At 43.9% G+C, this 23,512-nt stretch overlaps 1 protein-coding gene across 4 annotated transcripts in view; it reads right to left on the bottom strand.

Annotated features, from left to right (window-relative positions):
* Positions 1 to 23,512, bottom strand: part of LOC126322565 (putative FERM domain-containing protein FRMD8P1) — a 327,086-nt gene that overhangs the window by 62,304 nt on the left and 241,270 nt on the right. For all 4 annotated transcript variants that reach the window (XM_049994510.1, XM_049994465.1, XM_049994577.1 and 1 more), the window contains one exon: positions 3,540 to 3,725. In XM_049994510.1, coding sequence (XP_049850467.1) covers positions 3,540 to 3,725 — 186 coding nt within the window. The remainder of the gene's footprint in view (positions 1 to 3,539; positions 3,726 to 23,512) is intronic.

Raw genomic sequence — 23,512 nt, 5'->3', positions numbered from 1 at the left:
TAACAACAGAGAGAACATATGAAATACATTCACTATTTCACTATTAATGCAATACTGTGTTTTCATGATCATGTACACCACATAGCATTGCTTAACAGCTCATCATCATCATCATCATCATCATCATGATAATCACCATCACCACCATCATCATGCTATACAGTTCACAGACCATGGGTGGTCTGTCTTGTCTCCACCTATTTCTCCCTTCCCACCATGTTTTTCTTTTCATTACATTCCTGTTTTCTCCTCTCTTTGTCACACATTTCTTCACTTCAATGGTCCACCTGTCTCTCTCTTTCCTCTCAGTCTTTTGCCTACTATTGTGATTTCGCGTGCCCATCTCGGTAACCTGCCAATTGCCATTCTTTTAATGTGCATCTTAATCTTGCCTTTTCTAATGTCTTCTCTTTTAGTCTTTCTCTTACTGTCTAAATCCTTATTCTATCAGTTCTGGTGATTAAAACTGCAACACTGTGAGGGAGCAAGCAACAAACATCAGATTGGCGCGAAGTGTGCTGTGTGCTGGGATTTGGAAATGGCGAGTGTCCCAGTGCATCCATACTGAGTGGGTAATTGAAACACGAACTACATTCTGTACATAACACAGTGGAGTTGTCATTTGTAAATCGCATTGGACAGTCAGTCATTTGTGAGAAGATTGTACCGTGCATCAGATAAGTAGGAAAAATGTCTGCCGACATGTGACGGGATTTGACAGCGAAAGGGTCTTGTCCCGTTGTGACTGCGGTCTCTCATTCAGCAATGTTGCTGATCATTTGGCACCATTTACTCAGCTGCGCACCTTTTACTCAGCTGCGCAGGGCTATACGGCCATGTTACATAGCTCGAGTTGGCGTGCAGGCTCAGCAGTTTGCTTTTGGACGTTTGGCCGAAAGCACGTCATTAATTAGTTCTTCTGGGATGGTCTGATGAAATGGGTTCATCTGTTGCAAGATGAGTATCCACACAATGGTGAGACAACAATCAGGCAGCCACCAACTATCGACACGGTGAATGCTGTCAGACTTCTTTGAGTGCAGCAGCACACTGAGGCGCACCCAGTAACAGCACCGGACACAGGAGTGGCAACAGGTCTTCTTTTCACTGCACCTCCAGTTCTGGGTACAGCATCGCAAATGACCTGAAGGGAATGAGCGTCACCAGATTGCATTCGACATCAGTGCACAGTCCTGGTACCTGTCAAAACGGTATCGGGCACCAACAGCCAAGCGATGTGAGCACCGCGGGTTCACACAGGCAGACATTCGGACAGCGGTCGTTACACTTCTGACACGTAACAGCCAGTGGCCGCATCACAATGTTACCTTTCAAAGAGATAAAGCAAAGCCACACATCACTCGTGCCATCCCGATCTATCTCGATACAGCGGACGTTTGACTTTCGTACTGGCAGTCATGCTCCCCAGAGCTCCCACCAGTCATAAACATCTGGACACACATACCGAGAGCCCGGTGTGCCTGGCCACAATGACTGATGAACTCCACACAGAGCTGAAGTGGAACAGAGTGATGTAACCGTACCTGTACCCTAGCTGGGCTCAGCTCTGCATCTAGCCAGACACCTTGTCACAGTGGACGCCAGAGGCAGCAGCAGCAGCAGCAGCATCTCTGTGTACTGAATTTCATGCTGTGCATGCCCACAAATCATCTCAAAATTTAATCAGATATTTGCACAGCTGGTGTTGCACTTCTTACAGGTCAGTGCCAGTGCACCTGTGAAAAACAATGACACCTCGTATGTCTCTCACATCACATTCTCCTGAGCTTGTGCCACCTGAAAGAAGGAAACGATATCTCCTGCAGAAGTGTACTAGGTGCAGCCATATGAGGTGAGTTAAAAAAATTCTTAAACATTTTTAATTTCACACCAACGGTATGATGGCGCAAAATGCAGCTGGCATCCTGGCACATGCTTGTGTTTTATGTGTAACTGCCAGAAGTATCACTGTTTTATGTCTGTTAGTTATTGTTCAGTGCTTTATTGAGTAGAAAGTTGTGTTGCACAATTTACAAATTTTGAGATGGCAGAGTTAGAGGAGCAATGCACCTGCATTAAATATTGTGTGAAACCTTAAGAAATTCTTTACAGAGACACATCAAATGATAAACGAAGCCTACGGTGATGAGAGCTCAAGCTGTACTGGGTGTTAACAATGATTCACATGCAGAATGAGATGGCTGTGGTTAAGCCATGTCACTGCAATATCCTTTCTTCTAGGAGTGCTAGTTCTGCAACATTCACAGAAGAACTGTGAAGTTTGGAAGGTAGGAGACGAATCACAGGCAGAATTGAAGCTGTGAGGGTGGGTTGTGAGTCGTGCTCGGGTAGCTCAGTTGGTAGAGCACTTGCCCGCGAAAGGCAAAGGTCCCGAGATCGAGTCTCAGTCCGGCACACAGTTTTAATCTTCCAGGAAGTTTCATGGTTCACTTGGTTTAAAAGTGGCCTGACAGAAGTTAAAGATGAACCTCAGTCAGGACACCATTCGACATATACTGGCGATGCTCGTGTCAGGAATGACAACGAAACTGTGCTTGCCAATCGGCAATTGACTGTCTGAGTGATTGCAGAAGAATGTAACATTTCAGTTAGATCATGTCATGAAATCCTGACACAGCAACTTGGCATACATTGTGTTGCTACCAAGTTCATCCCATGGTTCATGAATCAAGACCAGAAAGAGCTTTGCCTTCCAATCAGTGAAAAGCTTTTGGATCTTGTAAATGAGAACGAGATGTTCCTTAAGAGAATCATAACTGACGATGAGATGTTGGTCTACAGTTCTGATGTTGAGACCCTGGTTCAATCTTGACAATGGATCAGGAAAGGTTCTCCAAGACCAAAAAAAATGCTAGTCAGGTCAGGTCAAATGTCAAAGCCATGCTGACACTTTTCTTTGACTTTGAAGGATTAGTTCATCATGCATTCATGCTACAGGGACAAACTGTTGATTGACTGTACTATTGCAATGTGCTGTGATGCCTTCAAGAAAATGTGAGAAGGAAATATCCTAAAATGTGGTGAGACAATTCGAGGCTCTGGCATCATGGTAATGCACCCACACATTCATCCCTGTTGGTACATGATTATTGCACAGAAAATGAAGTCACTGTGCTGCCTCATCCTCCATACTCTCCAGACCTGGCCCCTGTGGATACTTTTTTTTTATTTCCAAAGTTGAAAACCCTGCTGAAAGGATGAAGATTTGCAATGATAAATGAGATAAGAAAATTCGCAGACTGTGCTTCACACTATCCAGCAAGGGGCGCACCAAGACTGCTTCCAGAAATGGAAATGTTGTTGGGAGTGGTGTATCTATAGTGCAGAAGAGTATTTTTAAAGAGGCCATGCACAATAAGTAAAAAATAAACGCAGAAAAATTTTGGGGACGGAGTACCAGAATTTTTCAAACCAATCTTATAGGTGTGATGCAAATGGCATGAAAATACATCAGATAATCCAAAATTATTGCACAAGAATTGTGTAATCAACAAAGCAGAGAGTGTGTATGAACTTACCCATAATAAGGAAGTGACCAACAAAACTCGAGGTACTTTCGGATCAGTTTTCTGACTGGTGTGTTGGAAGGAATGCGCTTGAACTGTTCCAGAAGTCTGACTTCTGGTGAATTTTTACCACTGATTCGCAACCATGACCAGTTACTATGACTCACGTGTGTGGGTAAAAATTTACGCTGGTGTTCTCTGAAAACATAAATATATAAAACTCCAGTAATGTTAACATCCGTAAAATGAATTTTCAAGCAAATATTTATTTTACTACCAACACTAACAAATTAAATACTTAATTTTGTATCTAAGTATCTAAATTAGACAGAATGAAATTTTCAGTCTGCATCACAGTGTGCGCTGATATGAAACCTTCTGGCAGATTAAAACTGTGTGCCAGACTGAGACTCAAACTCGGGACCTTTGCCTTTCTCGGACAAGTGCTCTACTGCCTGAGCTACCAAAGCAAGACTCACATGTCTTCACAGCCTTACTTCTAACAGAACCTCATCTCCTACCTTCCACACTTTGCATAAGTTCTCCTATGAAATTTGCAGGACTTTCTTCCAGAAAGGATACTGCGGAGACATGGCTTAGCAACAGTCTGGTAGACATTTCCAGAATAAGACTTTCAGTCTGCAGCCACATGTGCACTGATACAAAATTTCCTCACAGATTGAAATTGTGTACCAGCCCGAGGCTCAAACTCGGGAAGTTTTGAAGTCTGGAAGATAGGGGACGAGGTACTGGCGCAAGCAAGGCTGTAAGGATGGGTCGTGAGTTATACTTGGGTAGCTCAGTTAGTAGAGCACTTGCCTGCAAAAGGCAAAGGTCCCAAGTTCAAGTCTCGGTCCGGCACACAGTTCTAATCTGACAGGAAGTTTCATCTAAAATAAACAGTTAAACAATGGCTATTCCAGAGGCAAAATCATTGGTTGTGAAGTATGCGCAAGATAAGACAGCAGAGTGGTGAATGTTATGTCAAGAGCCTGAAGAGTTTTCATTGATAATGCCAAAATAATCAGACAAACACAAAACTAGCCCCTAATCTATTTTCCTTTTGATACTTCTGGATAAAAACTTTTAGAACTTTTTAAAAAGCTAAGGTGAGCCACTTATTTTTTCTGACCAAACAAAATATGTCATTTTTCACCTGCATTTAAGTGCTCAACAGGTGTTACACTGACTTCCCTAACTGATGAATTGAAAGGGAGCATCCAAATTATTCTCATGATCCCAGAATGAGATTTTCACTCTGCGGGGGAGTGTGTGCTGATATGAAACTTCCTGGCAGATTAAAACTGAGTGCCGGACTGAGACTCGAACTTAGGACTTTTGCCTTTCGCGGGTAAGTGCTCAACTACCTGAGCTAGCCAAGCATGACTTATGCCCTGTCCTCACAGTTCCACTTCCACCAGTAGAGCACTTGCCCGCGAAAGGACCCGAGTTCGAGTCTCGGTCCAGCACACAGTTTTAATCTGCCAGGAAGTTTCTTATTCTCAGGATGATGATATGGTGGTGTGAGCACACAAAAGGAAGATCTTCAGTGATTACACTAAAGTCTTATGAGACTAGTTTGACAAAATTTTAAAAGATAACCACACTCATCTCATCATCAATGAATACAGACGAGAGATCCTGGCTGAAATTCACTTCTCACTTCTCAGCACAATATAAAACACACTCAGTAAAAATGTGGCATACAGTTATTTCCACACCACAGGCATGAAAGACTGGAGGATCCTTTTGCCAGGGTAGGAAGCCACACGTTAGGCAACAGCGTCCAATTCAGAGGCGGGCGGGTCAGGGACACTTCATCTGCCCTGAGTGGCCAGCATGAGGTCTGCCACAGCCGGGTAGTCGACTCCACCACTTGCTGGTTACTGTCCCTCACTGCCAGCCACTCCTTCCCCCACATTTGCAGATTCTGATGCAACAGTGAAATGGCAGTCTGCAGCAAAATGGCACACTGTGTAACATTATGTTTGCTACAGGCCTTCTCGGCAGCTTTATCTGCCTGTTCATTTTCCCAAATTCCCACATGCTCCAGTATTCTGTGGAATGATAGCTACTTCCACTGCTTTGATGGAAGTACAGTTGGTCATGTATTAGCCACACTATTTTCTCTGGTGAGTACATCTGCTGCAATGACTGTAGGGCACTAAGGAAATCGGAGCATAAGAGAAACTGTGGGCCCTGAAGATACCTCATCTGCTCCAGTGCCTTCAGGATTGCATGAATGCAAAATACACAATTTGAGAACTTTACTGAGCAGCCAAGGGAGTTTCCTTGTTTGAATTCATAAGTATACACAACTTTAAAACTGTGAGACCTATCTAAAATGTTAAAAATAAAGATTGAAACATAAAATCTTGAGTGCAGTCTTCCGTATTGTGTGTCAAGACCAAGATAATTCTGGGCCTCTGTAAGAGGCAGGTTTGAAGTATGCTCCAGCCTCGGTGTAAAACTATAAACTGAGTCACACTGATCACTAAAGGCAATCTTTCATGTAAATTCTATAGGGTCTCACTGCTCATTGTCAGATCATGAAAAGGCCCTTCCTTTGGTGGCCAAGCAACAGTAGGGTATGCTGATGCATTTGGTGTGGACACTGTTTTTTACAGGCATGTCACTTCACGATCGAATTGTCACATGATGTGGAGTGGCAACTAACAAGCCTCCATACAGAGGTTCAGTAAGTGGCTAGTTCTAAAGGTCCCAGGGGCCACCCAAATTACTTCACGGTGAACCATATCCAACATTTTTAAACAAGAGGGTCTTGCTGATCCGTGCACTGGGCACCGATAATCCAGCCGAGCTCACAAAAAATTCCTTCTCCTCCCCATTAACTGTGACTAGAATACTTTTTAGATACTGAGTGCTTTGGGGCTCCATCTTTTGATGTCCCTAAGCTGTGGCATCCATTTAAATTTAAAGTCAAATGTGACATCTAGAACCCTCACTGTGTCTTTAAAATTAAGAATCATGTCCATCAACCTTAGCTCAGGAAAGTGAATGATTAAAGGTAAAGCATATGGACTTCTCGGTTGAGAAGTTAAAACCCTCCTCCTCCATCCATTTCTCCAAATTTTGAATAGTCAGTTGCAACTGACAACTTGTTGTTGCAAGACTTAAAGTGAAGTAAAAGACAGATAAGTAATCAACAAACAAAGAACACTGGACACGATGGTTGGTTGGTTGGTTGTTTGGGGAAGGAGACCAGACAGCGTGGTCATCGGTCTCATTGGTGTACAGAAGGATGGGGAAGGAAGTCGGCCGTGCCCTTTCAGAGGAACCATCCCGGCATGTGCCTGCAGTGATTTAGGGAAATCACGGAAAACCTAAATCAGGATGGTCGGACGTGGGATTGAACCATCGTCCTCCTGAATGCGAGTCCAGTGCCTTACCATTGCGCCACCTCACTTGGTGGACACTGGACAGGACATTTGACTGCTAATGTTGTAATGAAACTGTCCACAACACTTCTTTTATCGTAAAATATCGAAGAGCCTGACACCGTATAGTTAACAAAATGCTCCAATCAGTCGGATTTATTATTTTGCCTTTGCTATAGCTATGATGTTATAACCAAATTAATATGATGTATGTACAGAAATGAATTTTGATACTAATGTAAGATTAATTATTTAATAAGAAACATAATTATTTAAGTATTTTTGATGTGCTTCATTTGTGTTCATATTTGAAGTGATTAGTATTTACAATTAGTATTATAATCATACTTACTGCTTTTTATATTTATTTCAAAAGTTAAAATTAATACAAAAATGGTTTTGTCTACAAAATATTAATCAACTGTATCTGTCTGGTTAATAACATTGATTATGTTGACTGTACGTACAGTTCTTTGTAGTAAAATTACCATATCTCTGTAATTGTCAATATCAGTCACTTATGGTGGTAGTGAGTTGGAAGTTGGGAGTTATAGTGGGAGATGGTGGCCTGTGAGGTTGTTTAGTTTTGGCTGGAAGAAATCTGATGTTTGGATTACAATAAAGTTTGATATGTGCACTTTTATGGAAATATACATAACAAATGATAAACAAACAGACAGAAGCAGTGTTCAAATTTCACATGCAACAAGTAGCAGTTATTGAGTTACTTTGCTTCTTGTCTAATTATTAGCTGCACATACTTAGCAATGTAAGCTAAAAAAAGCACACTTACTTTTAACCTTATTTTTCCACTTTTTTTATATGATGGACAGGAGAACCCCTGAAACATTATACTAATCATATCTATGACAAAGAGAGTCACACGTATAACACTACCATGAGGGCACCTTTCTCTTGCTCAAAGCAGTCAGAGAGGACATCAGCAATTTGATATCTAAAATAATGTTGTGAGAGGAAGGACAATATAAAGATGTGAAAACAGCCTCAAAAACTCAATTCTTCAAGCTGCTTGAGGCTACTGTGCCTCGGCATAATATCACAGGCATTCTCAATGGAAGAGAGAGAGAGAGAAAAAAAATAAATAAATAAAAATAAAAAAATAAAACTGTATATATACACTTGTTAGGTGATTCTGGTACAGGAAATCCTGTTGTATAGATGATTCAAGTAGGTCAGGTTATCAAAGGTGGTGTGACATCTCCTCAACCCACACTGAAAGCAACTAAGAAGACACCTGAGTCTAAGATCCAGACATCTGCTCAGATCTCATTCCCTTGCAACTAATGAGGGCAACACTATGATAACTACTTGAATTTCTAAGGTTCCTCCTGGGTTTTAAAAGTGGGATTAAAATTGGATATCACACATGTTGGGACAGTATTCAGGCTCCCAAATGAAGTTAAAAAAGGTGAGGAGGGTTGCTTTCCCTTCTGCTTGAGGTGCTGTAATATACTACAGCGAACCCTATAGTGACCGGCAGAAGCTTCACAAGCTGCAGATACACAGAATCGATCTTCTACAAGGAAATGGGGCATGTGTATTTTCCATCACCAGTGGGACTGAAGTCTCAACTGCCCCTCTTGGTGTATATGGAAAAAAAGTAGCACTCTATATACAATGGATTCTCAATGACAGAGTAATTGACCAGGCTGTCAACATATAACAGCCCCCTCCATGTAGTTGAGAGGAAAGACAGGTCAATACGACTGGTATGCAATTCACAACAGATAAATACAATCGCTGAGCCACAGACAGATTTATAAGAGGAACTTTAAGAGTTACTACAAAAATTTCATGTGGTGAAAGTATTCTCCTCCATTTACCTCTGCTCAAGTTGTCGGCAAATGAACTTGCATCCCGCATGTAGGCAGTACATGGCTTTTCTCCTATCAGTTTGAGCACTTGCCCTCTGGCCTTAGCATTTTTTCGCCAGCTTTCAGACAAGAACTTGATGGGATCCTTATGAGATTCACTGAAGGAGAGAATTATGAGCTATGTGGACAATATTTTGGTTGCTGAAACCATGTGGGGGAAATGTAATGAGGTCCTGAATGAATTACTCTCCACATTAAGAAACTATGGTTTTACTGTCAATGAGGAGAAATCACGATTCAGGACATCTGAGGCACAATTCCTCGGCCACATCATCTCTAGGGAAGGCATTGCTCCTTGCCCAGGCAAAGTAGAAGCGAAAGCCAAATTTGGAACACCAATGATGAGAAACCAATTAAAAGGATTTCTCGGTCTCATTAAATTCTACAAAAAGTTCATAATGGAACAGTCACTAAGAACCTACACCTCTGCAACCTTAGCTGCAGAAACATACTTTTGGTGTGGGATAGCACCGTAAAGAGCGTGTTCTTATCTTTGAAAGATGCTTTACTTAAATCACCTATATTGTCACACACTAACATCTCACAAGAGTTCTGTATGGCAACTGACAGCTCCAAATTGGGCATGGGAGTTTTAGTCTTTCAAAAGATCAAGGAGAAATGTGTATGAACAAAATCATTGCTCTCAGTAGTCGAGTTCTTATCGAATGCGAGAGAAAGTATTCGATCAAAGAATTAGAGGCCCTGGCAACAGTCGGGCTTTCAGAAGTTTTGATACTTCCTGTACAGTTGGAAGATGAGCATCTTCACCTATCACAAAGCCCTGGAATTTCTCTTGACCACTAAGTTTAGCAGTGAATGGCTAATTAGATGGGTGTTAGCACTGCAGGCGTTCAACTTCACAATTACTTATGTGCTAGGAGAGACCAATGTAATTGCTAACACTTTGTCACGCTCACTGACAGGTCAGGAGGTGAGGTTCACAATGATTTGGAAGAAAACCATATCAGTCTCTTCTACCTGCACAAGGCCACATTGGAAGACAAAATTATGCTAACTATGAGGGACATTGCAAGAGAACAGGGCAAAGCTCTATTTCTCATAAATCCAAAAAATATGTGGAAAGACAGAAGAAATGCACACATCAGCCAGTTCCATCTCCTGAGAAACGTTTTTTGTTTTTATTTTTTACCACAGGAAAGCTGTGAACTATATGTGAGCAGTGTGTATCCCCGATAATCTAATAAATTGGCTATGTACATCATAGTTATGCACATTTCAGTCTGTGGAAATGCTTTTTCAAATTAAAGACATTGTGCCACTTTAAAAATATAGAGACCCAACAGAAAGGTGTTGTCTGTAGGGGAGGATTTCCAAAAGTCCAAACCTTCAACACAGGCTACTCAGACTCCTCTCTGTCCAATCATGCCCGTCAAATTACAATTAATTGGGATCACAAATCTAATCGGACCCCTCCCCAGAAATAAGAGTGACTTCTGCTTTATAATGGTGGTGACAGAAGTGAGGTCCAAGTTTGTAACACTGACACCATTACTTAAGGCAACAGGACAGTTAGTCGCCAAATCATTATGCAAAGACTTCTTCCAATGGGTCAGTCATGTCAACAAGCTCACATCCAAAAACAGCCTGTGATTCAAATCCCAGAAGTGGACTTAATCCTTGAGACTCTACAAAATCAAACCAATTTTCATGTCAGCCTATGATGCATCATCAAATTTTGCGGAATGGATCGTGAAGGAATTGGCAATCTATGCTGGCTCTATTGTGCAAAACAGCACACATCTTAGGACTTCTTTCTTAAGGACTTCCATGATGAATCAGTCACCACATTGCATAACATTGTTGTCTTTCATCACAGTCCTCAAGAACTAACAAACATCGAATAAAGTAAGGGAGATTGTCGATTATCCACCCAGAGTGAAAAACTGGCATGCCAAGATAGTGGATCGAGCATTGTGCAGAATCCGGGAAGCCGATCTCGAAATAAAGGAATGTGGTGACAAACAGGTAAGGATTTGACAGTATTATGGGTGGTCAATTCATCTGTCTATATGCCACAGCATGACGGAAGGCAATGGAAACTTCGATGAATTAGTACAAAGAGGAGTAGACATGCTGGCTCTTGTCTGTTACCTTTAGTGTAGCAGTTGTAAAACATGTACCATTGAATTGGCTGTGACAGAAGGGTGAACCATCTGATTCCAGTAGAATACGGAAGAAGCATCTGCTGTTGACAAGTTTTATTATCCGAAGTTTGCTTTTTATCATCATAATTATTATTATTATTATCTGCATCAGTTGAGTGTTCTCAGGATGGCACTCTGAATTGGGACAAATCCATGCCACCAATGTGTGGACCCATGTCTAGAGATCAGAGATATAGGTTTTGTGTTATAGTGTGATGAGGGGGAGCATCAGCAATCATCACACAAAAATAATGAAATTTGTCTCTCGAGTAGGTAAACAGTCTCCAGCATTGAATGCAACAAGATGCGATCTTCGACAAGAAACAAGACATTAACCTTTCCATCTGCTTTCATTCCAGTAACAGGCCACCCTTGGGCACAACAGCTTAGGTTAAGGATCATCTAATACTGTTCCCGAATTATATTTCAAATAAGTTGCTGCTCAATTAAGCCTGAACTAAGGACACGGCGCCAACAAGGTAGGAGAAGACATGCATATTTCTGTTTTTAACCACATAATTTTCATTTACAGAGCCAAATTATAATTTTAATTTCAAAAGTAAATAAGTAATCCCATAGTTTCCTTAAGCACTCAAATTATGTGAATGTGCTTAGTGTGTGGACATACACATGTCTCGGGTAGCAATAGCTTAGGTAAAGACGTAGCTGTAAAATTAATAAAAGTTATTTTGTTTATGTTAGTTCTCATGTTCCATGTTGTGCTGATGTCCAGCTGTGCAGAATCTGAATGCTTAGCTGTAATATCGAGTAGGTTCGGCCGAACAGCATCGTGACAAGGGCGGCAATCTGAAAGGTGTGCTAATCTGTGTTTAATGTGGTGGCAGCAGCCGGACAACAGACAGAGGCCCAGGCATGTGCTGACACCACGCCTGGTGGAAGGGGCAAAGCCTTCAGTGGTTGACTACTCCGGGCCGTACGGCTCGCTGCTTGCTGTCGAGGGCAGTGCACCTCAACTGCAGGCACTGAGGTACGACCTGGGATTGCACTGTTGTCCTTCATCCTTTGGAGAGCATCATAATAGTCAGGTTACATATCTGCAAATTTGGGCTTTTCAGGGAATCCACATATTTGTCTGTACGAGACCCCCTGCTTCCAATGGCAGTTCCTTAGATAGGGTACACAGATGTGGACGCTACCTACTTCATATCATACATTACTGCTCACAAGCTCTAAACAATCCTCCACCTCGGTACAGACAAGTTAGCCCAACAGGTGTGGCTCCAGATCCGACAGATGTGTCTCTTGTCAGGGTGCCGGGGTCTCGTCCCTCACCCGGGCACCCTCTTTGTGTCAGTGACAGGTGTGCCATATGCTGCTATTAGTGTGTGTGAATGTGAGTGCACTGATCACAGTGTCGCCACTTGTGTGTACTTAAATCAACTGCGAACTGCATCAGCATGGACCGGCAAGTAGAGGCTGCCTCTATGAAGTGTGCATACAGCACAGTCTCTGCTGCTCCATCTACTGACAACTGGCATGTATATATGCACAGATCAGTGCTGACTCACTCACTCTATTTTCTTTTAGTTTGTACCACTCACATCATTTGTTCCATGTATTGCTTATTGTTGTGATAGTGCCACGACATTTAACAGTGCCGCCACGACAGTACGCACAAACGGCGATAGAGGCGCTCCGCAAATCAGATAAGCGCGGGAGCGCCACCTAGCTACGAACGGTACCGGCCGCATGTCACGGCACAGCAGTCGAATACGAGAGACTGAGTTGTAATCATGTGATCAGCTATTGTTTCTAAGAGAGAGTGTGAAAATCCACGCAATTATTGTGATTAAAAGTTATAACACTTTTTGGCGACGAGGTCGGGATATTTTCACCGCGTTGTGGATTTGCGTGTTCGTGACGGGCAGACATGGAACAGCTTATGCAAGCGCTCATTGAACAACAAACACAGCTGACGGCAGCGATTCAGGCGTTGTCGACGTCGCTTACTCATCGTCTGTCTTCCTCTTCTCCGCCTCCATTCCCTCCTTACGACGAGGCCGCTGAAGACTGGGAGAATTATGAGAAGCGTTTGCGGCAACACTTCTTGGCTTTCGGCGTTGTCGACGCTCCTATGTGTAAGTCGTTATTTCTATCTTGGATTTCCCCTCGGGTCTATCAGCTGCTATCTCAGTTAGCCCCTCTGCGGGAACCAGCCTCCCTGTCCTTCCAAGAAATGTGTGACTTATTGTCTGCCTATTATCGAACAAACACCCACGTCGTTGCCGCCCGCGTGGCGTTCTACCGGTGTCGTAAACAGCCCCATCAATCTTACCGGGCTTGGGCGGCGGAACTACATGGCCTGAGTAGGAAATGTCAGTTTGTCACGGACACTCATCACGAGTCTTATGCGGATTCAATGGTTAGGGATGCTATTCTACGGTTTGCTCCTGATAAAGAAGTTCGGCAACGTGCCCTACAACTGCCAAACCCGTCGTTGTCGGAAGTTCTAAGCATCGCTCAATCCTTTGAAGTGTCTCACGCTGCTGGCGCGCAAATAGACGCGTGGGGTGATGTAGGCGCTGTACAGTCAACTCTCGACAAGGACAATTTGCCTGTTGCACAGGAGAACGAAGATGTGGCGGCGGTTCACTCGCGTAAACAACGTCGCGTTGGGCCGCAACGCTCGCAGCGAAACCAGCAACCACAGAAGCCGGTTCGTTCCGCGCTTCCTTCTTGCCCCCGTTGTTTTGTACAGCACGACAGGGCAGCGTGTCCAAAACGTTGGGCCACGTGTAATGCATGTAGGAAAAAAGGCCACATTGCTTCTGTGTGTCAGTCCCATAAAGTTCCTGTCGACGAGGACGAGGCGTCGGACATGGATGTTCACTGTGTGCTTTCTCAAACAAATAAGTTGTTTGTTACTGTTCGTGTTCTGAATAAAGACATCCGCATGCAAGTGGACACTGGCTCTGCAGTAACTCTCATTAATTCTCGCACGTATTTGGCGTTGGGCTCCCCTCCTTTGTCTCCAGTTACGCGCAATCTGAGGACTTATAATCAGCAGAAAATTCCTATCATGGGCCAGTTTGATGCTTCCACTGCCTACAAGTCTGTTGTTCGGCCCCTCACGTTTTATGTGGTGGATCATGCGGGCACTGAAAACCTGTTCGGTTATGATGCTTTCCAGTTGTTTGGGTTCTCCATTGATGATGATGTGCACCTCATATCGGAGGACATTCCGTATCAACAGCTTGATGGATTGTGTTGTGAATTTTCGTCCGTGTTCTCTGCTGGTCTGGGTTGTGCCAAGGATTTTGCAGCCCACATTACTCTTAAACCTACGGCTCGCCCTAAGTTTTTCCGGGCACGCCCTATTCCAGTGGCGTTGCGTGCACCTGTCAAGGCTGAGCTAGACAGGTTAACAGCTTCAGGGATTCTCCTTCCGGTTACCTCCAGCGAATGGGCATCGCCGATCGTGGTGGTTTCTAAACCAAACGGGAGTCTGCGATTGTGTGGTGACTTTAAAGCCACTGTCAACGCTCAGAGCGTCATTGACACTTATCCTCTTCCTCGTCCTGAGGAGTTGTTTACCAAGCTCGCTGGGGGCCAGTTCTTTTCCAAACTTGACTTATCGGAGGCGTACCATCAGTTGCCGTTGGACGCTCCTTCCAAGGAATTTCTCGTTATCAACACTCCTTGTGGGTTGTATCAGTACCAGCGATTACCATTTGGCGTCGCTAGCGCACCGGCCATTTTTCAGCGGTTTTTGGAACAGCTCACGGCTTCCGTTCCCGGCTGCATAAACTATCTGGATGACATTGTTGTCACGGGAGCCTCCACTGCGGAGCACCTTCGTAATTTACGTTCACTGTTTCGGGTTTTGCATTCGGCTGGGTTGAGGTGCAATCTGGACAAGTCACAGTTCTTCCAACCCTCCATTGAGTATCTTGGTTTCCAGTTGTCCCGTGAGGGCATACGCCCTCTCCGTGAGCACGTTGCGGCCATTAACGCTCTACCCCGGCCGTCTACGGTCAAAGAACTTCAGGCGTTTCTAGGCAAGATTGCTTATTATCACAAATTCATTCCATCCGCAGCAGCGGTAGCTTATCCTCTGCATCAGCTGTTACGCAAAAACGTCCCCTTCTGTTGGTCCGACGGGTGTGAGCAGGCTTTTGTCCGCCTGAAGGCTCATTTGCAGTCGGCGCCTTGTCTTGCCACATTCCGTCCGGGTCAGCACTTGGTTCTGGCGACTGACGCATCACAGTATGGCCTAGGGGCTGTTCTCGCCCATCGGTATGAGGATGGGTCGGAACGACCCATTGCCTATGCTTCCAAGACCCTCAACGAGACGCAACGGCGTTACTCTCAAATCGAAAAGGAGGCGCTCGCTATCATTTATGCTCTAAAAAAGTTCAGCGTTTTTTTGTATGGTTCTAAGTTTCACCTCATCACCGACCACAAACCGCTGGTCTCTCTGTTCAGCCCCTCGGCGTCACTTCCGGATAAGGCAGCTCACCGCCTGCAACGTTGGGCCTTATACTTGTCTCGTTTTCATTATGAGATTCACTATCGCCCCACGGCCCAGCACGCAAACGCGGATGCATTGTCGCGATTGCCGATGGGCCCCGACCCTGTTTTCGATCGCGATGAACTCCTCTGTTTCCACATTGATGAGGAAGAACGTCGTGCAGTCGAGGGCTTTCCACTTACAGGTTCGCAGGTCGCGTCAGCTACTGCGCGGGACCCGGTCCTGCGTCGGGTGATCGGTTTTGTTCAACGAGGTTGGCCAGACAGGACCGGGGGCCGGGCATCGGATCCCCTTCGCAACTACCATGCCTTGCGCCTTCGTCTGTCTGTTCGTGATGGTGTTGTTCTTCTGGCCACGGATGGCGCATCTCCACGGGTCGTGGTGCCAGCCTCTCTTCGCAAAGATGTTCTCAAACTGTTGCACGGCGGCCATTGGGGTATTTCTCGGACTAAGTCCCTGGCCCGCAGGCACGTTTATTGGCCCGGCATTGATTCGGACATCGCCCATATGGTTGCTGCATGTGGCCAGTGTGCTCAACAACTGGCGGCACCTCGTACAATGCCCTCTCCGTGGCCTGATCCAGCTCAGCCATGGGAACGGGTGCACGCCGACTTTGCTGGCCCCTTCCTCGGTACTTATTGGCTACTGTTGATTGACGCCTTCTCGAAGTTTCCATTTGTTGTTAGATGTCCGTCGCCCACCACTGCGGCGACGACGCTGGCTTTGTCCAAAATCTTTGCGCTAGAAGGTCTTCCATCCACGATCGTCACGGACAATGGCCCTCAGTTCTCTTCGCAGGCCTTCCGTGATTTTTGTACTGGACAAGGGATTCATCATGTTACCGCACCTCCCTTCCATCCGCAATCGAATGGGGAGGTCGAGCGCCTTGTCCGCACTTTCAAATGCCAGATGAAAAAATTCCTTAGTGATTTTTCCACAGATGACGCCCTGCTGCAATTTCTGAGTTCTTATCGCTTCACGCCTCTGGGTGATCGCAGCCCTGCTGAACTCTTGCATGGCCGCCAACCGCGCACTCTACTGCACCTGCTTCACCCTGTCAGGCCTTGTACTGTGTCCCCTAGTGCGGGAAAATACTCGGTGGGCGCCGACGTGTGGGCACGAGGGTATGGATCTCGCCCTAAATGGATTCCAGGGGTGGTCAAGGCTCTTCGCGGCCGCCGGCTTTGTGAAATCCGTACGGGCGACGGCACGGTTGTTCGCCATTACGACCAGATGCGCCCACGAGTGGTGGCCACGCCTGTGCCACCGCCCCATCCTTCGCCTCCACCAGCCCGAGACGCCAGTCCTGTCGCTGCTGCCGATCTACCGTCCGTGTTGATGCAGCCGCCGTCGCTGCCGCTTCCAAGTACTCCGGAACCGGCCCCAGTCGCGACGCCGCCTTCTCCAGGACCCATCTCGCTGGAGCACACTCCCAGGTCAATGACACCTATGGATGCTGCTCCGGAGTTTTCACCCATCATCTCATCCAGGAGGCACGTTCCTCGCACGAGCTTCCGTCCTGGACATTTTCGACCATACTCCCGTGTCTCTGCGCGGGATCTCCTCGGGGCCTCACAAGAGGCCATGGATGTCTCTGCGCTGTCCATGGCTCCAAGGAAGTGAGTGTTTATTTTTTTCAAGGGGGGAAAAGTGTTGTGATAGTGCCACGACATTTAACAGTGCCGCCACGACAGTACGCACAAACGGCGATAGAGGCGCTCCGCAAATCAGATGAGCGCGGGAGCGCCACCTAGCTACGAACGGTACCGGCCGCATGTCACGGCACAGCAGTCGAATACGAGAGACTGAGTTGTAATCATGTGATCAGCTATTGTTTCTAAGAGAGAGTGTGAAAATCCACGCAATTATTGTGATTAAAAGTTATAACACTTATGTTGCACTTAGTGTGTGATCCTTTTGTCTTGTACATGTGTATGTCTCTCATCTCCAAATAACTACTGCAACCTACACCCTTTTCAAACTGCTACTCTGTTCACCTCGTGGTCACCCCTTACCATCTATACCTCCCACACTTCTCTCCAATTCTACATTGGTGATCCCTAGATGTCTCAGAACGTGTCCTATCACCCAACTCTTCTTTTAGTCAATTTGTACCACAAATTCCTGTTCTCCCCAATTCTATTCAGTAGCTCATCATTAGTTACACGGTCTATCCCTCTAATCTTCAGGAATCTTCTGTAGTACCACACTCCAAAATCTTTTATTCTCTTCTTGTCTGAACTGTTTATCATCCACATTTCATATCCGTATAATACTATATTCTAGACAAACAACTTCAGAAAAAAATTCCAAACATTTAAATCTGTTTTCAGGGTTACCGAATTTCTCTGCTTCAGACCCCATCAAATAATCCCCCGCCTTCCCCGCCTCACCTCTCTCCGACCCACCAGCCCATACCACTCTTCTGCGCCCCCCCCGCCACCCCCCCCCTGCCCCAAGTTAACCTATACTATATTTACCACCTTACAAGGACAATGATGACACGTTTACACCATATGTTTGTTCAGGACACAATCATATTTACATGACCCACCGCTTCCTCAATATTGTGTACAGCTGTCAGTTATCATTCACCAAGGATATGTGCATTGACAGTGATTACAACAATCTTAGTTATGGTACACCAACTTTTTCAATACCAGCATGCCATACAAGTTAGCAGATCTTTATGTAGTTATTGTCCTAACCCTACAAAGATTCCATGATGGGCATGGATAACCACATGGCATGAAGTACTTATGACAGGCTGCCACACAGCTGTATACATATGGTGCTTTTCATGCAAATGACTTGTTGCACTCAAACAGGCATTTAGTTTGACGTAACACAGCTTAATCAAGGCCAACACACTTGTGTAATTATAGTATGCCTCATCAAATGATCATCTTTTATCATAAGATTTAACATAATGTAGGTGTGGCCTATGTAACACCCACATACTTAATAGACTAATAGATCTTTAAAAGGAGACACTCTTCCTTGATTAGTGCCCTGTGACAGGCAAAACTAGCAACATATCATGGAGTACTTAATAGAGGTTGGAATATAGCTGTAAGACATATGGTGGACAGTTTGTTTACAATGGGCATTTCTTATCTTTGTTATACACATCACATAGATGCCTCACAATAAGCCATACTATGCTGTAATCCGTTATTTCACTTTAAGTGCCTAAAATCCACCTTGTACCTGTTACAATTTTCTTACAACATGACACGTATGGTGCTGTTTTATTTTTACACATAGAGCCTAGTTACATTTCATAATGTTTTATTTTAGCTGTTAATTTTTGCTGCAGTTGCATCTTCTCAATGAGCTATTAATTAATTGTACTAAAATACCCAATACTTTTGTCATGGCTTTACTACCTGATGATTCTGGAATATGCTGAATGTGACATCATTGCTGCTTGATGCACTTGCATTTTATTTATATTTTATTTTACTACCCAATTATTTTAGAAGACACCATATGTGGCATCATTGGAATTTAATGTGCTTTTATTTCATGCATATTTTGTAAATTTTATTCCTGTACCAGTAATAATTTGACAATTATAATTATTAATTCAGCAGCCAGAGACTGTGGCCATAAGTGTGTAAGTTGTGTATGCATGTGTGTGTGTGTGTGTGTGTGTGTTTCCAACAAAGGCCTTATTGGCTAAATGCTCACTTTCCGACAGTCTATTTGTCGTGCCTATCTGCAACTCAACATCTCCGCTATATGGTGAGTAGCAATCTATCCTTTTCATAATACTGCCATTATTCCATTATCCATTGTTTGATTTAATTTATTTTAATAATTTTATTGTCTATTATTTACAAATCCAGTTGTGCAGTGCTACTGCCTAATGATCTAAAATACGCCATGTGTGGCATCATTGTACCTGACGTTTGTAAATTCCACTTCGTTTCAAGAATAAATTTTGTTAATTTTAATATGTTTATTATCTACTATTTGAAAATCCTGTGACACAGTGCCAGTGTCTGATGTTCCAAAATATGCCATGTGTTCCATAATTGCACCTGATTTTTGTATGTTCACTTAGTGTTTTATGCATTTATCTCACTATTCTATGAACAACTTGTTAACAATGTATTTCATGTGTGATATTGTAAAACTTATACTAACAAAGAGACAGAGGGCCTGGCAGTACTTACCTCAGCTCAGTAAAGCCGATAGATACACAAAACAGAACAGAAAATTTACGTATCCTAGCTTTCGGAACTTTGTTCTTTCATCAGGGAGGAGAGAGGGGAAAAAAGGGAATAAGGGAAAGGTAAACAGGGAGGGTAGCAAAGATGGAGGCATGGGTGTCAGAGGGAAGCCAAAGATATTTTACTGTAAATGCTGTGCCAGCTTCAAACCAAAGAGAATGCATTCAGAAGTAAAGAGGTATATAGTATAAAGATAAACACAACTATGTAGGGTGAAAAGATGCATGAATGGCTAAAGAGAAAAGGGAAAGAGGAGAAGACTGAAGAGTAAATGGGAGTGAGGTTGGTTAATGTAGGTTGAGTCCAGGGAGATGGCGGGATGAAAGGATGTGGTGGAGTGCAAGTTCCCATCTCCACAGTTCCGAGGGACTGGTGTTGGCTGGGAGAAGCGAAATGGCACATGCGGTGTAGCAGGTTCCCGGAGAGCATGCTCTGCTACTGGGTATTGGACATCTCCTAGGCGGACAGTTCGTCTGTGCCCGTTCATGCGCTCAGCCAGTTTAGTTGTCGTCATACCAATGCGCAGTGCAGGCATGTCAGCTGATAAATGACATGTGTTTCACATGTGGCCCTGCCTTGAATTGTGTATGTTTGACCAGTAGTAGAGCTGGAGTAGATGGTTGTGGGGGGATGCATGGGGCACATTTTGCAACGGGGTCAGTTACAGGGGTAGAAACCGCTGGGATATTGTAGGGTTTGACAAAGATGTTACAGAGGTTAGGGGGGCAATGAAAGGCAACTCTGGGTGGTGTGGGGAGAATATTGTTAAGAGATGACCTCATTTCAGGGCTTGACTTGCGAAAGTCATATCCCTGGCGGAGTAATTTGTTGATGTATTCGAGGCCAGGATAATATTGGGTGACAAGGGGGATCCTTCTGTGTGGTCTGGGGGTAGGAACATTGTTCTTGGACAGGGAGGAATGTAATGCTCAGGAGATCTGTTTGTGGACTAGGTCTGCAGGATAGTTGTGGGAGAGGAAAGCACTGGTCACATTATTGGTATAATTGTTGAGGAATTTGTCACTGGAGCAGATACGTTTGCCACGAATACCTAGCCTGTAGTGAAGGGAGAGTTTGATGTGGAATGAATGGCAGCTATCAAAGTGAAGGTACTGTTATTTGTTTGTGGGTTTGATGTGGACAGAGGTGTGGATGTGAGCTTCAACAAGATGAAGCTCAACATCCAGGAAGGTGGCTTCGGTTTTGGGGAAGGAACAGATGAAATTCAGATTCAAAAAGGCGTTGAAGTTATGGAGGAAATTAAGGAATGTTTCTTCACCATGAGTCCAGACCACAAAGATGTCATTTATAAACCTATACCAGGCCAGGAGAAGCAGCTGTTGGGTCTTCAGGAAAACATCTTATATGTGGCCCACGAAGAGGTTGGCATAGGATGGAGCCATCCTGGTTCCCATGGCCATTCCCCTGATTTGTTTATAGGTCTCACCTTCAAAAGTGAAGTAATTATGGGTGAGGAAGAAGTTGGTAAGTGTGATAAGGAACGAGGTTTTTGGAAGATCTTCGGGTGGGCGTTGGGAGGGATAGTGTTCAAGGGCAGAGAGACCATGGGTACGTGGGATGTTTGTGTAAAGGGATGTAGCATCTATGGTGACAAGAAAGGTTTCAGGTGGGAGGGGTGTGGGAATGGATTTCAGGCGTTCTAGGAAGTGGTTTGTGTCTTTGATGTAGCATAGGAGTCTGCAGGTGATAGGTTGGAGGTGTTGGTCTACCAGAGCTGATATACATTATGTTGGGGCTTTGAATTTCGGGTAATAGGTAGAAGGTAGGGGTACGTGGCTCAGGTGGAGTGAGTAGGTCTATGGGAGCCATTGTGAGACCTTGTGAGAGACCTCGGATTTTTAGGATTTTCTGCAGCTCAGTCCGGATGGAGGGAATGGGATCCTGGGTAATAGCTTTGTAGGTTGAGGTGTCGGACAGTTGCACTCCAACACATCCTTTCATCCCGCCATCCCTCTGGACTGAACCTACGTTAACCAACCTCACTCCCATTTACTCTTCAGTCTTCTCTTCTTTCCCTTTCCTCTTTAGCCATTCATGCATCTTTTCATCCTACATAGTTGTGTTTATCTTTATACTATATACCTCTTTACTTCTGTATGCATCCTCTTTGGTTTGAAGCTGGCACAGTACTTACAGTAGAATATCTTTGGCTTCTCTCTGACACCCAAGCCTCCATCTTTGCTACCCTCCTGTTTACCTTTCCCCTGTTGCTTCATAACCTGGGTTGTGAGTAACTGAATCCACTTTCCATTCTTCCCTTTTTTCCCCTCTCTCCTCCCTGATGAAGGAACAAAGTTCCGAAAGCTAGGATATGTAAATTTTCTGTTCTGTTTTGTGTATCTATAGGCTGTACTGAGTTGAGGTAAGTACTGGCCAGCCCCTCTATCTCTTTGTTAGTATTTGTTTCACATCTTTATATGAGATTTTCCATTAATCAAATTGTGAAACTTGTTTGAGTTATTATAAAATGTCCCAGTCCTTGGATACAATGATGTCCTACGCCACATGGACGTTGTAGGCACCACTTAGATGCAATTTTTGCTCTGACAGTGATGAGCACACATGAATACCATCTTATCTGCTGGCACACTTGTTGATTTCATGGCTAATTTTTCCACTTGTGTGACTAGTGTATTGCAAGACTTACATTTGCAGTATGTCATCTCTTTTTGAACAGTATTAGTGGTATAGAGCCAAACTTGCTATTGCAATGCAATTTTGTAAACCTTGTTGCTATATGATGTAACATCTACTATATTTATCCCTCGGGTTGATTTGATTATGGACAGGCACTCTGAAACCAGTCACCAATGAATAAATGTTCCTCACATGCAACTTAAGATGGTTTTCATAATGGCTATTGTTCTCTTTATAACTGCATCTGGTTTCTGTACAACTTGTAAATAGCCCTTTAATCCCTGTATTTTACCCATGATGAGAATCTCAAAAAATGTATTCCTGTCAACACTGTCAAATACTTTCTCTAAGTCTTCAAATGTTATAAATGTATGTTTGCCTTTCTTTAACGTATCTTGCCTCATGTGCCTCTATATTTCTCTGGAATCCAAACTGATCTTTATTGAGTCTGGCTTCTACCAGTTTTACTATTCTTCTGTAAAAATTTCTGTTAGTAGTTTGCAACCAAAAATTGATAAAGTGATAGCCCACTAATATTCACAGCTGTCAGTTTCTTGTTTCTCTGAATTGGAATTATTACATTCTTATTGAAGTCAGTGGGTATTCTGGCTAGCATACCAGATGACTGGCTCTCCAAGGATATCATTAGTTCTGACAGAATATTGTATACTTCAGGGAACTTGTTTCAAATTAGTTCTTTCATTGTTCTGTGAAATTCTTCTTGCAGTATCACATCTCTAATCTTCGCTTCATCTACATCCTCCTCTCTTTCTATACTTTTGATTTTAAGTTCATCTCATTTTTAAACATTTGTATTACCTTTCACCTACTTCACTTGCTGCATTTTTATATTTTCTCCTTTCATTAATTAAAGTGAATATCTCCTGTGGTACCCAAGGATTTCTGTAAGGCCACATCTTTCTACTATATGATTGGCTGATCCCTTCCCCATTTCTTGGCTCAAATTATCCATTTATCTTCTAACGGATTCTTTTCCCTTTTTTCAGTCAATTGTTTCCTAATGCTGCCTCTGAAACTCTCAACAACCTCTGGTTCTTTCAACTTATCTAGGTCCTATCTCCTTAATTTCCTGCCTTTTTCCAATTTCTTCCGTTTTAATTTACAGTAAATTGTGACCA

Source organism: Schistocerca gregaria, chromosome 1, assembly GCF_023897955.1.
Source record: "Schistocerca gregaria isolate iqSchGreg1 chromosome 1, iqSchGreg1.2, whole genome shotgun sequence".
Taxonomy (NCBI): Eukaryota; Metazoa; Arthropoda; class Insecta; order Orthoptera; family Acrididae; genus Schistocerca; species Schistocerca gregaria.
This window is presented reverse-complemented; position numbering and strand designations above follow the sequence as displayed.